At 40.8% G+C, this 15,287-nt stretch overlaps 1 protein-coding gene across 1 annotated transcript in view; it reads right to left on the bottom strand.

The window, feature by feature from the left end:
• SERINC5 (serine incorporator 5) overlaps positions 1-15,287 on the bottom strand; it is a 40,784-nt gene that overhangs the window by 11,433 nt on the left and 14,064 nt on the right. The window contains exons 3-8 of the mRNA XM_036403112.1: positions 9,856-10,034; positions 9,448-9,530; positions 6,475-6,568; positions 4,677-4,888; positions 3,823-3,918; positions 1,076-1,202 (exon numbers count right to left, since the gene is read on the bottom strand). Of these exons, the coding sequence (XP_036259005.1) occupies positions 1,076-1,202; positions 3,823-3,918; positions 4,677-4,888; positions 6,475-6,568; positions 9,448-9,530; positions 9,856-10,034 (791 nt within the window). The remainder of the gene's footprint in view (positions 1-1,075; positions 1,203-3,822; positions 3,919-4,676; positions 4,889-6,474; positions 6,569-9,447; positions 9,531-9,855; positions 10,035-15,287) is intronic.

Here is a 15,287-nt window from a genome sequence, read left to right as displayed (position 1 = left end):
CCTTTCTAATTTCTTCTGATAGAAAACACTTCCTCCCCTGTCCTGCTCTTTTAGGATGTGAAATGCAAACTTCCTGTTACCCACAGGAAGGCCTTGGTGTACACACTGAGCCTTGGCAAGCAATGCTTCAAAACACCCCCCCTTGAAGGTATTCTTACCTCCCCAGCTACATGGTACAGTTCAGTGGCAGGCTACATTAATATTGTCTGTGTGCTAAAACACCTCCCTGATGCACTGTAAGTGCCCTTCTAATGTGAACTAGATCCATGATATCCATATTTATCTATTTTGTATCAGAACAAAATGGAACACGTGTATTTGATAAAGAGAAGAATAAGTCTCTTGTTTTCACTTCACAAAAATATGAAGGGGTTTCTGAATGTGAATTTTGAAGTGGACTGATTCAGTAGCAGAACCTGCTCAAAAATCTGCAGCAGACAGGCGGTGCTGTCTCCTGGCAGGCTGCACAGCCAAAATAAACGACACACCACCTTTCAATTACCAGCAACTCCCTGTCCCAGAGCATAACTTAATTTATTGAACTGAGCTGCAATAATATAAGATGAGCATCAAAGGTGAGCAGCACAGGGGTTTTTTAGAGCAGATCAATGGCAAATCCTGATGGCAATACTGTGGTCATCATTTTTTCAAAGGACGCCTTAAACCCTCCCAACAGTTTATTTGTTTTAAAGACCTTCAAGGACAGTCATAGCCTCTGTCAGGAGGCTACGAAAATTTCAGATAGATTTTTCAGGTGAATGTAACTGTATAGAGTTTTAGAGTTTAACAATGAGATTACTTGGGATCACAGACAGGTGGAATTTCTTTGCCTCTAGATAAATTGCCCTATTTGATTTTAATGAAATATATTTATTTCAAAAGTTGTATTATCTTGTTGAAGATTTTTAGCTAAAACACCTAAAATTCTGAAGCTGAGGAAAATACAAACCTTCCAGCTCAGCTTTATTCCACACTTCTCTGTGACTTTTCATGCTATAAGGCATGCTATAAGCCTTCACTCTTTGGACCACAACATTGAATTTACAGAAAGGTAACTGCAAACTCCCAGACTTACCAAGAATATAAAATGCAGCCAAACAGAATCGTAGTACCCAAGCCAGTAACCAGGTTTTCATCTCTGTGCAGGCCTTGACTGAATTCAGGTACACAGATTGTGATATTCCGGTTGTTTTCGTCCAGGACTTCACAAACAAACAAAATAAAACTAGTTTGCAGAGCTCATTTCATTCCATTTTAAAGCAGTCTTCAGACTGAAGGCTTTAACTGAATTTTTATTATCTGACAGTAGGTAGATAAACTTCAGCTGTTTCTGTCTAGTTCTTAGAAAGATCACGAAGGAAAAATGGGTAAATCTGGCCTAGCAGACTCTGTGTTTCAGACAAAACAAAAAATGCAGCTTAGTAGGGTACTAAAATTTCCTGTCTGACCAGAACAGACAAACAAGGGAAAAAACAACTGTTTTGTGACCTAAGAAATAGGAAGTTGGAAGTCTGCCAACACTTCACCCAAGGCTACAAAACTATATAAGACCAAGACAGTACAGACCTCAGACCAAAAATCTCTTTGACAGCAAGGGTGCCTTGAGGACAACTATGAAATCCATACACAGTAAAAAAAGGTGGTTTGTAGTTGCCCTGTTCTCAGTCAAATCAATGTTAGGTAAGTTCATGGCAAACCTGAGTAACAGGGCTGGGACCCCACCGTAAGTACCAGCCCCTCACACATTCTCTGGCACATGCCACTGTGAAAGCTGATAAGCAAACCTGGAGTCCTTATCACACACACAGGCAAAGAAGGAGCACCTCTGAGAGCAGATGACAACTGTGAAAATTCTCAGGCATGGGAAGACAAGGAGGTCTGAGAGTGTGCTTGATGCATACTCTAACAAATGCAATAACCACACTTGCAATATATACAAGAAGAATTAGAACATTCACTTAACTGCTGAAGACTTTGTCTGTGGCAAGTTATATGAAGCAACACAAGGCATATGATTTAATTCCACAAATTACTTTCTTCACCTTCTTCTTTTTACACTGTGGACAGACTTTTGATGTCTTCTAAATTAGACTTTATATTAATTCAAAACACAGCTAAAGTTCCCTAAGTAAATTTTACACCTAAATACTGTCTGGTTTACTTCCTAACTCTAGAATACTCTCACGTGCATATCTGTACCTACACAAGTATTACAGACTTTTTCCCCCACCTCTCCCCTTTCTTCTTGAGAGGTCTCTGTATAAACTTTTCCTTCCTGTCATTGGACTTATTTTCCTCTAGCTATTGTTGTTTCAGCTATTGAACACTTAAAAGTTGGGCAATAATAAAGAATGAGTGTACTAACTCAAACCAGAAAAATCTTCTCTAAGTGAAAATAATGCTTCCAATGCTAACATAGGAATCTGACATTTATTTGGGTAAAGGAAAGTTTGAATTGAGCTGTAATGTCTTGCTATATGGTTTTGCTGTGTCAAGAACTTCAAACTCTAGTGAGTTCCATACTCCTGAACTGCAATACTAGTGGCTGAAAGGCAAGTGGAGTTCAAGAGCTCTGCTGAAGAACAGCATCATCTCAGCTGCAACATAACTCTGAGACACAACTCCAAGTCCTTTCTTTGAATATTTCCTCTCAAAACTAAGCACAAGTGGTACTCAAGTTTTTGCTTCATTAGTCTGCTGCCTACCCAGCAGACTAATTCTAGGAGGAAAAAGTGTGGATATTAATATCCACTTTGATGGCCAGCACATGCTAACTGGACCTTGTAAACTTTTGGAGCTGATCACCCAGCTTCTTCCAGAGGAATCCAAGAGCCACTTGTTCCAACCCTCTTCTATCATGTGACCTAACACATTATGTGTTTTGTCATATTCAGTATTAAGACAACGTGTACTTGTCACAGGAGGAATAGACTACAAGACTTTGGGAAATTTGTTCACAGGAAATGGTCCAACAGATGCAACTCACCCAAGGTAAGTAAAGTGCCCCTAGACCAAAGTATTCAACATCCAGGGAGAGTGCCAATTGCACAGTCTCTTGGCTGCACAGATTTATTGGTACTGTTTGCAATTTTTTCCGTGAAGACCAAACCCAGCACTTCAATATCCCTGAGTCTATTAATCCAGGTTTGCTAAATTCTTGCTTTTAATACACAACATGTTTAAAAGCATTTACATTGTGAAAAATGTGTATTTTATGATTGGCTTTTTGCAATTATTAAAACTAATATTATATGTGTTATGTTAGAAAGTTATGCTGTATTAATTTTCTTAAGCTATAACATAATGTTAAAATAGAAACTATGCTATGTAAGATACTTTTTTTAAAGAGAGGAATGAGATACTCTGACTGAAATAGCGGCCACATGACACCTAAATCTTTCAGAGAAAAAGAATTTACTGCTTCCTTATCAGAAGGAAACTAACCTCTTCCTGCCTCATTCAGCCCTGAAGAGTCAGGATTAAGAGGAAGAAGTTGACACTGACCAGACAGAATCCTTTGTTTGAATGGAATTTATGCATCATGTATGAGATGTATGAATATGCAACAGATTATTGTTTTTAAGGGTTAATCATCTGTTAACGTGTGCCCTTTTTCGGGCTTGTGCTGCCCAGAAAAAGATACCCAGACTGTCCATAACTCTTTGCTTTTATTGTCTCATATTGTCCTAATCCTAATTGTCCACATTTTTATTACTCTAATTTTATTACTATTTTTATAACCATTTTATTACCACTAAACTTTTAAAATTTTAAAAACAAGTAACTGGCATTTTTACATACATAAAGCATTAGATAACTTACTTGTTTCTGGTGGTTTGCTGGATAGTGCTGAGAAAGTGAGGTACATGACATAGCAGCTGATGACTCCTGACTGCAGCAAGCCAGAATGGGGCTGGCCTTTACAAGAGTGAGGAAAATTAGTTATTTTTGTAGACACTTTAGCAAAGTGAAAAAGAAATTTATATCCTTTAAGGAACAGCACACCAGTATCTTTTTTTTTTTTCACTTAAGGCAGTTAGTAAGTGTTTGAGGCAGTTTAGATACAGTTCCACCGTCCAATAAAGAGAAAAGTCTATCCTTTAGTTCTACAGGCTGTTTTAGGAAAGCATTAGTGATTCCTGTGTAAGTAAAGAATCACCTCTGTGCTTTTGCCAAACACAGCTGCTTTTCAAAAGCTGCCACAATAATTTTATTTGCCTGTAAAATATCTGTTGGAGTCACTCTACTATTTTCAGGCCCAATGTATGCAAGATACTAAGAGTACACAAAGTATAAAATACTGCTGTTGACTCCACCAGGCCCACACTTTACAAACAATAAATCCCAAGAAGTTGAAAGTAAATAGTAAAACAGTAGTGAGTTTGGGAGCTACCACAGCCAGACCTAGGTAAATTTCGCAACACAGTGGCAGCTATCAGCAGGTGGGTGTTCTCTACACTATGTGCCTGATGGCACACCCAGAACGTCGCACACCTCTGTAGTTTCAGCAGTCAGGCTGACAATGAGCGACAGCACTTCACAAGGTAGATAAAAAGTCAAGAGCAGCACCAGCTCTGAACTATCATAAGACTTTGTGCCCAGACATGGCTGATGCCTCCGGGCACACAACCGGGGCAGCACCAAAGCCCAGGAGGAGAGCAGGCGCGGGGACTCACGGTTCTGGACGCAGGGCGAAATGGCCACCAGGGACACCAGGAGGCACAGGCCGCCGTTCACCCCGATCAGCACCTTGTTGTGCAGGCAGCCCTCCGGGCGCGTGTAGAACAGAGCCATGAGCACCAGGGCTGCCACGGCAATGGAGTACAGCGTGAGAGTCACCAGGGCAAGCAGGCCATTCCACACCTGCTTGTGGTTTGCACCTGCAGTCCTGCGGAGAGAGAGACAAGCATCCTATCTTTGTCTTCCCTTGCCCAGAACATAAAATTCTAACAGCTGAAGAGTTCATATCCTCAAAGACAAAAGACAGTGTTTCCTTTCCCGAAGCACGCGTGCGTCACTACACCAGCACAGACTCTTGCGAGGTTCCTACGCATGAAACAGAGGGAAACATTCCTCAGCATCAGTGTTTATCTTCTGTACTATCTCAATCAGTTCCTTCTGATTATAATTTTAGCCCAGTAATTATAATAATTATAGCCCAGTGCTGACTCCCAGAACTCCCAGGAGTTCTCTGGGATCAGCCCATCAGCATATCTCAGCTCAATACTTCCTCAGCAGCAGCTCCAAGTACTCCAGGCTGGGCTAGCGAGTGGTGCTCTCCACACAATGAAACCAGAGGTTTATTGCTCATGGCATAGCCCCTCTTCTGCTCATTGTACTACCTTGAAAGTTTTACTACTCTTTCACTCAAAAAGCCTCCTCTCCATTTGAGTCTAACCACTGGACTACCTCAGCTAAAGTGTTGTTTTCCTTTCTTCACCTTCCAAACATCTCTTGCAAAGCCCACCAGGGTTTAAAAGGAGCAACTAAAACAGCTGTTTTGAAAGAATGGGCTGTTTTGTAGGTGGAAAGTCTTTTCAGTGGGGTTTTTTTCCTGTGGTTTTGTGGAAACAGGACTTATTTTAAAAGAATATCTAATGTAAAGAGAGCTAAAGTTAAATGCTGGTGCTGGAATATTTTCATCCACAAAAAACCAGCTACAGTAATTAGCACTAAAAATATCTGTGGTATAAGGAGTTCTCACCTCTTCCTCCCTGAAACAGGAATTTATCAAAGCCGAAGGATTGCTAAAACTCTTTCTAAATGGGTATTTTAATTAGAACAAGAAAGAGCTGCAAGAGTTTGTAGAGGAGGAAATGTTAGACAGAAAGGGTGGAGGTGGAGGCAGGAGAATACCTGTGAGAGCAAAATTTAAATATTTTAATTTGATGAGAGGCGAAGGGCTAGGACAGTAATAGAAAATATACTTGAACCAAAAATGTACGAAGTCAATGCCTAAATATTGTATATCCAGGTTGATAAAGGAATCTTGCCTATTTATATGACAAGAAAGAAGCTGAACACAAATTAGCAGTCTTCATTTGAGAAAGAAAATTGACGTGCATTAAGCTGACATAGACAAAGCAGGATTTATCAGTTCACAACTTTGCACACGGTTTCACTATTACATTCTGCAACTCCAGTTTTATTCTCTTGCACCACTCCACTTAGCAGATGCATTTTCATATAAAGCATATAATAACTTAAAAGTAAGAAATTTTTGCATCCCAAGACACTACTACTTAGTGGAAGCCAAGCAGTTCAGGTAAGAATAAATCAGCAGAGTAGAAGTGAGCAATGAGGAAACATTTCTGTTGGAGAAGGAGAAGGTAGATGAATCAAATATGAACAGCTCTGATTCAAGTGTCTTCTTTCAAAAATTACATCCAAGACACGTCTACATTCTTTGTTACAAGAAAAATATTGGTCAGGAGTCCAGAATTTTAATGAAATAACTACTTTCCCAACACATACCAATTTTTATTCCACTTGTGTGCGAACTCAACCAGCAGGATGAGCTGAATGGCAATGAAAAGGAACCCTCCTGTTGCTCCTACATAGCGCCAGGCTGCAAGGCAGAGAGGCAGAAAATAGGTCAAACGCCTTTCCCTTGAGATAAAATGGATTTATTGTCTATGCAGTGAAGCTGTTAATGTGGTTGAAAATCTCAAGCTCACAAATATAGCAGGAGATTTCAGATGAAAGGCCAGCTCAGTTAACTCAAGATTAGCTCCCTTAAGAATTCAGCTTGCAACCTGCTACATTTTCAATATAATCATGTCAGGACAGCTACTGGGTTTCCCTAACCTAGAAAATTTTTGTGGAACCTATGAGTTGCTATGTTAAGACAGAAAATACTGAAACCTTTATTTGTGACTGACAGAAAGGAGGTGGTGTGAAGGCTTTCCACAGGAATCTAAACCCTGAAATTGAAGGTACTGGAACCCAGTCATTACTAAAACGGGCAATTTCTTCTCCACTAGATTCCAGTACCACAGAAAAACAAAGGTGGGGTTTATCTATTCAAAAATGCTGTTCCAAGCCACTCCCAAGAAACACTTAATATTCACTGACTGGTTTTAGGACAGGTTATTTGGGTACTTAACTGTTGACCTACATATACTGCATTTGGGTAGCTGCTTGGATGTTTTAGACAACAGATTTCTTACATGCAACATCAGAAGTGTCTGAGGAAATACAGATACCTATTTTAATTTTTAGCTGTATATACAGCTTGTGCTGCTCTGCAGTACACAGCCTACAAATTACTCCAGGTGTGCAACTGATTGCAGTGAAGAAAAGACCAAGGAAGTGCATCAGCAAAATTCAGCCATTTCCTTCCATTGTGCTTTCCTTTTGAAAAAAAGCCTGTGTAAGTTAAGTGGAAGAATGGAAGAGTCAGGGCTCATTTCCATTAGCAGCAGATGTAGAGATTTTTTTTTCTTACTCCATCATAAGCTCATTATTTAAAAGCAAGCAAAAATGTCATTGTCTGGTTTGCTAAACATATTGTATACACTTGACAAGCTTCTTCAAACATACAAAACAAAAAAACAGATGAAGTTATTCTGTAAAAAAGTACATACAAACAGGCAGGGCACAAAGTGGCATGTGTATTTGGGAAAGGGAGAGTAGGAAAGGTCAGATCACCAATGGAGTGAATAATTAAACAGACTCTCCTGATCTCCCTCTGCCACAGTAAACTGCAGACATTTATGGATCAATCAAAATTAAGATCAGCATAGCCAGGGTGGATTTAACACTACAACCCACAAAAACCTACTGCTTGCACATAATCTTCCTCCTCCATGATTAACAAACTCCTTGGGAAATATGGCAAGAGATTTTATTTTTCAAGAAGAAAAAAAGCAATTGGGAGAATGACCCTCTCCCTCTAAAAATAACCCACAACAAAACCAAGCAACCAAAAGACAGTGTTAGTTTCTTGAAAGGGGGGAGAAAATCCCACAAACATATCATACCCAAACCATCTGTAAATTTCAAATTCAGGGGCAGACTAGAGGTTGGTTTAGCAGGAGTTGCAGAATACAGCTATGGAGTGAAAAGTCCAAAAAGTCCAAAAGCTAGTTTGGGAAAGAAAGCTTGTTATGCTGTATCTCCAGACTACATTAGACTGCTGTTGAGAATCAGCACAGAAAAATTCTGTTTCTCCTTTTCTGCAAACACATCAGTTCCTCAAGACGTTTCACCATGACAAGGGTCATTTGCAAAGATGACAGGCAGTCTCACCTGCTCACGAGTACAAGGCATTGTACTGCATCTACTTCTAATCCAAACAGAATGGGTCCTAAGGACAAACACATACAGCCACGCCACAGCTTCAGAGAGGACATGGAAGAGAGCCTCAAACTGAGCCAGGGCCAAACAGCAAAAGCAAGAAGCTGAATTATACCTGTCAGTGGTTTACTTGTAGTGGTTTTTTACTTTAGTTTCCCAGAGTACTGTGCTCTTAGTCTGCCTGCCCACTCTATTCTCTTCCCCATGTTACTCCTCCCTCCTGCCCTTTTAAACATCCTGGCTAGAGCAGATGGGCGTTGAGAACAAGGTAACCAAGCAAGTCTTTGTGGAAGCAGGCAGCATACACAACTGCTCCTTTGCTCTACTGATCCCATCCCATTCCCCATCACCTGTTCAGACCCAACAGCTTAAGGGCTTACAAGGACCTGCAAGATGTACTTACTGCAAATGTAGGAGAACAAACTCATCTTGGTATCACCCGGATTTTTGCTCCTAGCCCACAAGATTTCTGTGATAAACTCCCCTCCCAGCTGGCACTTCAGTACTGGGCTAGCACCAGCATGCCTGTGCTGTGCCAGCATTCCTTCCAAAACTGGAAATGCTTCTGATATGGCATCCTCAGCAGAGCACATGTACCAGGGCTCAAGAACTCTAATTTTACTTTACTGCATGTACACCCCCAACCTGAAAACTAACAATATCCCAAATTCTTTTAGGGCACTGCAAGTTTCCAGTGCCCAGCAGTGCCCAGCAAGTTACTGTGCCTCCTGGAGCACTGGCACTTCTGCACTGTGCAGCCTGACTGCTGCACTATGCCACAGCTACTCTGCACAAGCCAAACTAATAAGCAGCTCTGTGTTCTTGAGTGAACAGCTCCTTCTGCACCATTATAGTTCCATATTTCTTAAAGAACTGGCAAGAATTCCTGAAGAACTGCTGCAGTGGTATCGTTACCTACTACTTTGGCCTGCTCTTGGTCAGAAAAAAAATGCTGTTCCCTGCACATTCACATGAAGACCATGTAGTTTGCACACACAGTGTTCCCCCCAAACACTGGTTTTGCATCTGGCCTGTAAGGCTTTACTTGAAGAAACAAGGCAATATTCATGTTGATCAGACTTCTCAGATTTCTAACCAGTCACAAGATAGTAGAGAATGAAGCAGACTAACAAAAATAAGAGGACATACCATTGAGGAAAGTGTCCTGATCAGGAATGAAGAAGGCTCCTGAGCACATTGCTGCCAGAACTATAAGTTTAATAAGCCAGAATCTGTATGAGAGAAAGAAACCATCTGGTTGTAATAGGAATTAGACATGTTCAGCTTTAGTACCTCAAGAAATCTTTATTTAAAGAGTAACGAGGAAAAAAAACCTGTCCTTTGATGACTGATTACCACTTTACTTAGTTTTCACTTGACCACATTATTTCTAAAAATAAGAGCAAAGTGAAGATTTTTGAGTTTTGGGGGTTTTTCTGCCTAGTACTACACCTAAGTAGAAAGTTCGTGGCACAAATTTGTGAAGAGATGTTAAAATTAGAGTGGAGATGTTAAAATGTTAGATGTTAAAATTAGGCAATCAAATAAAAAACTCACCCATTATGAATGTATGCTCGGCAACTTTTGCTGTTGTTAATTTTGATGGTGAACAAGAAGAATAAAAAGAAGAAACAGGCCATTCCAAAACAGACTTTGTACACTGCAGAGTATCCCACCAACTTCTCACACATCTCACCCGCCTGAATACCCTTGCACATCTGCTTGTAGAAGGGAATCTGAAAAGCAGAACACATTATATATAAACTGTTAGAAAGGACACAAAGCACACATAAGCACGTCTGTGTCTGTGCAGCACTGACTTTTCACTGGCTTCATTTAATACCTTTGACTTTTGATACCCCTTCAGCCTGGATTTCAGGGTTCAGGGGATATAATAAAATCTAAAACACAAGGGACTGAACTCTTCCAGAGCCTTCTCTCAATTCTTTACAGATCCCTTGGAGTACAAGTCCACTTTCCTCAGCTCTCCTGGTTCATGCCATTACTGCTTATTCCCTCACCCTAGGGACCTTCTCCCTTCTTCCCACGCTGTACAGCAAGAGACTCTGATTGCTTCAGTAATTCAGCTTACATGAGACACACCAGGGGCTTGTGCTGCCCTGGAAAGGCAGACTGAAACACACCCAAGTGTCGCAGGGGCAGCAGCCACCCTCCTCTCCATCACAGCTTCTGACAGGGAGTTGTGCCAGATGACCTGATTTTGTTTTAAATTAACAGAAAGATGGAATATTCCTGCCTCTCTTGACTCATTAAATATTTGCCTTTGAGGCCTTTCCCCGCAAAGGGGAAAACAAACAGCTGCACATTCTGGCTTCAGTTGCACCACATGAATATGATGCTGGGTGCTCAGAGAAACAGGTCTGTGTGGCCAGGACCCGCTGCTGTGAGGCACCTCTGTGTAGACATCGGCTCCTCACAGCCAGAGAACCATTCAGCTGCACAGAAACACAGGAATTTAATTAGAAAACCACTATCCATTTCAAAGAAAAAAGGGCCTCTCTGTATGCTTACAGCTTTCAGCTAAGGCTGGTAAGACCAGTTGAACAGCATTATTAAACGCTCTGGAGTTGACTGCTGCTATCTGTGCAGGTGACTGGAGGATAGAGAAGCCAACGTGCAGAAGGAACAAATCAACAGCTATGGCAAAAGAAACCCCTTTATTCAGCAAGCAGGTCAGTACACAAAGCCATAACAATGAAAGAATAACAAGGTCTGCATGCTAGCCATCAGACAGCATTCCCAGCCAGGTAGAAAGTCCTTGAGATTCAGGAAACAAGTGATAAACAAGTAAACTACCAGCTTCCAGCCACCAGGCTCTGAAAGCCTACCTCTTTCAGCAGGGTATGCAACTCCAATCCATGTTCCAGGACTCCAAACCAGTCAGGGGCTCAACGACCCTCCTGGCAGTTTCTCAAAAAGAGGAGCTCACTGCAGCACTTGTGTGGCTGAGCTGAGGGTAGCAAACCTAACTACAATCTGGAGCTGATTTTTAGTGGGCTAGAACCCACTGAGGAGATGAAAACTGCTGTTTCATCTGCTGTTTCATCACCAACAGCACAGCTCTGTGGTGTTACAAGAAGGGACTCAAGCTGGGCCACTCCAAGCTGCTCCTTCAGCAGTAACTCAGAGATTAGTAGCCACTGCATAAAGAAGCTGGACATTAAAGTAGCTGTGGCTAACCTGCATCCAAGAGTTTTTGGAAAGCTCCTGAGAAATTGTCTGGAGCATCAGCAACACTTTTCCCAGGTCTTGGAAAGCAATGAAATGTCAGACTGGGAAAACATGCCAGCATTCAAAACAAGCAAATGGATTGAATGGAATAATTATGAGAACTCTCAAAGCTACGGTGATGCCAGGGCAAGCCAAGGGGCCACAACAATGCCAGGGAAAGCAACTGGGCTATCAATTAATGCTTTCCTGTTCTTTGCTTATAATAACCATCAATCAGGAAAGGTTAGAAAATGGCATAATATTGAACTAAAAATATTTCTGGGAAAATTACTTATTTGTTTGACATTGATGATAGTACTTACCAAGGAGACAGATTTTTACAAGATCTGTTCACTTTACTTACAAGACATTCAGAACAAAACACAACAAAAGAAAAATATTCAGAACTTGATTAACTGACTAGCTAATTAGAAACAGATCTATGGGTAGCTATAAATAGGCACCTTCTTTAATTGCATAGGTTTCTATAGAAATCTTGATGGGATTTTTGAACCTATACATTCTTTCCTCCTGTAAGTATTAACTTCATTACAGGTCTGGCTGAGAGAAAATGGATGGATTCACAAGAACAATAGCTCAGTTTGCCCTACATAAGCAACAAAGAGTTTAGCCACCATGTAGTATTCATCACACTAAGCAGTAAAAAGTGATGGCCACAGAAACAGTCCCATGAGACTGAATGGTCTTTTAGGAGATCTACGGTCCTGAAGGAACAAAACAAGAATAAAACCAAACTCTTGGAGACCTTAACAGGTACAACACACAAGCACAGTGCTGGGTACAACAGGACTGGTGTAATAAAAACACTATGTTTTTGTAAAAGGATGGTCTACTGCTGGGAACGATGTATCAAGGCTTACGTGACTTCATTGATAGACAAAAAAGACTAATGTTTTTTCAATCTATATCTCTGAAACATGTTCAGCTGCTGAGAAGGCTGCCCACCCTATGTGCTTTACCATGCTGGGTACTTTCAATAGCCATTAAGTCACATATTTGTTATTTGCCAAGATACAGTGAAATAGTTACTTTTGTACCTTTAAAAGCAGCAGTAGTTAAACTCTTTGGCCTCGAAGCAGAGGACAAAGCATTCTTGTTGCAGAAACTCAGTATCTGCTCCAATAACACGAATGCCTCAGCTGCTGTGCAAGCAATGATGTTATCACAGCAAAGCTGGCCATCTTCCAGCACGCACTGCAGCCCTCAGAGATGATCAACATCGGAGCAGCATCTACAGAAACACGATGTCCTGAACTTGCTCTCCTCTCAGTGCAAGCTGCAAGCACACAGAACCATCGTGGTGCCTGGCCAGCCCCAGGTGGGGTCTGTCAGCACCCGAATGTGTGAGTGCAGGAGTGTGGCAAAGCACATCCCAGGGGAACAGGAAGGGAGAAGTGTGCAGAAACAGCCCTGGAGGACCTGCTTCCATCTGGATGTCCTCATCCAAGGAGGGAGAATATGGCAGGCAAACTTTGTTAAGGATGCATGAGTGAAAATCTATGTAGGTGCGAAAGCAAGGGCAAAAATCCCCATGTAAAATCACCTGTCTTGTGCAGCTAAGAAATTAAATAAACCGAGAAACAATCAGATCGGAACACACCATCATGAATCTTTGGCTAAATTTTTATCAGAAATATGCAATGGGCATCTGCACTCAGAGCCCTTATTTTTGGTAGCATACTTGGTGTTTAACATGCAATAATGCAGCTAAGGGCCAAGATATAAACCTAGCAGGGGAAATAAGCCTGAAAGTAAGTTTTGCTGGGACATGTGACCACCTTGTACTGAAATGCTTTCACACAACTAAACTGAGTTTTACTGGTGTTCATTTTCCTCAAAATGTATTTCTTATTTTTCTTTTCATTAATTAAGTAGGACATGGATGTTTTCAGACTGAAACCACTAGTTTTGAAAGAGCTTTAACATTAAAAATTTAAATTAAAAAAAAATCTAAACATTGTTTTGAGAGACCAAAACAATTTTTTCCCTTTTCTTCTCTAAATTATCCTTTCCAAGCCTGTAAGATGCCATTTTTTGCTTCAAGAGAACACATGTGAGTAAAGCTGTATCTGGTTTTTTAAAAAAACAGCATAACTGGAAAAAAGAAAAAATATATGGATCAAGGTATACAAGCACAATATGCAGTGTAACTTCATATTGGTCCTTTCTGTACTTCTGTCCCTGTCACTGAGCTCACATGTCTTGACTGATGAATACCAAGTCTTTTGCCTTGATATGCCACATTGCTCTTGCAAAATATATTTCACATTTTACTATCTGAAATTTTTCTGCAAATAACCATCAACTTCTTCCCTGTTCCTCCACTGCCTCTTGCTTCTTTCCCCAGAGGTCTACTACTGTATACTTGGGAACTTACAGCAAACCAACCAAAGAGAAAAAAACACCTCTCACTGACAAACGAGAGATTCCTTCCATGTAAGATCAGCATGAGTATTTGAACTGGTAAAGGAGACACATGTTCCTAGCCAAGATTACAGCTCCAAAAAGGACTGCACTACAATTTGAGATTTGACATTCTTTACCTAAATACAATTAAAAAAAAATCTTGATTAAAATTAATCAAAATCTGTTTTCTCAAAAAAAAAAAAAAAAAAAAAAAAAAAAAAAAAGGAGAGGGTGAGGTCCCAAAAGTATCATGCAAAGCATTTGCTTACAGTCTGGCTTCAGGAGCTGGGAGTGTTCCATGACCCGGCCAAAAGCAAAGGAATCAGTAAGTGCACAGCACTTCCAAAACACAGCTCATCACTGAGAAGCTGAGACTGGTTAGTATGAGTAAGTATTTTCAAGGTGCACTCTATCAAAACTGTGCTGAATTAGCTTCAGGGTTCTTTGAACTCTTAACAGCCCTGAACATAATTATTAAATTAGAAAGCACATAAAGAAAGCCTACTTTCAGATGGTCCATTTCCCATTCAAAGACATCAAATGCTCTAAACTAAGACAGTGATTATCCTTCCACTTCAAACTAACAGCTACTCTTTGTGCCATTTCTTCCCACACTGAGCTTCAGGACTATAAACTGGAAAAGAAATTTGGCAATACTGAAAAGCATGTTGTTGAAGGCTTCTTGAATCACTTCTCTGTTGGATAAAGAGTATTTTTTGTTAGGGATACAAGCTGCATTAAAACCACACTACTGATGGAAAAGAACTTTATGAAATTTGGATATAAGCACATAATTTGTCTCCCACACACTTAAGTTCCTTGGGTTATTCACTTTATTGCCAAGTTAAGCATCTAGTAAGTCAAAGCAATTCCTGGCAAGCAATTTCAGCACGCACATGTTGAACAGTTTTTAAGTCACAGCTTACAGGCAAGCATCACATCTGTCCCGGGTGCTCCTACAGGGTGGTCATCAGCTTCTGGTGGCCTGGGGTAAAATGGGGCACTAGGATAACTCATGCAAAGTGCTATTAAATGAAAGAAAATTAGGACAGAACATACAGAGAAGGTACAATCAGAAGACAGAAAGGTCACAGGCAGCAGAGCAGAGAAGCCCCCAGTTAGCCTGTTATAAACCCACTGGTTCATCTGTGTGGCAGGAAGGGGGTGCTGCCACCAGCTCCTTCATCTGGGATGCTCTGGTTGTTTCAGAGACAACCAGAAGTCAAGTGCAGAACGTAACCAGGGCATCAGCTTGTTCAGCAACTGGCTCAATGAGGAAAGAGGTCTCGCTGTGCAACCTCACTCTCTTAGGAAAAGGGCACCAAACAACA

This window comes from Molothrus ater, chromosome Z, assembly GCF_012460135.2.
Source record: "Molothrus ater isolate BHLD 08-10-18 breed brown headed cowbird chromosome Z, BPBGC_Mater_1.1, whole genome shotgun sequence".
In the NCBI taxonomy this organism is placed as follows: domain Eukaryota; kingdom Metazoa; phylum Chordata; class Aves; order Passeriformes; family Icteridae; genus Molothrus; species Molothrus ater.
The sequence above is the reverse complement of the archived record's forward strand: the minus strand, read 5'-3'. Positions and strand labels throughout refer to the sequence as shown.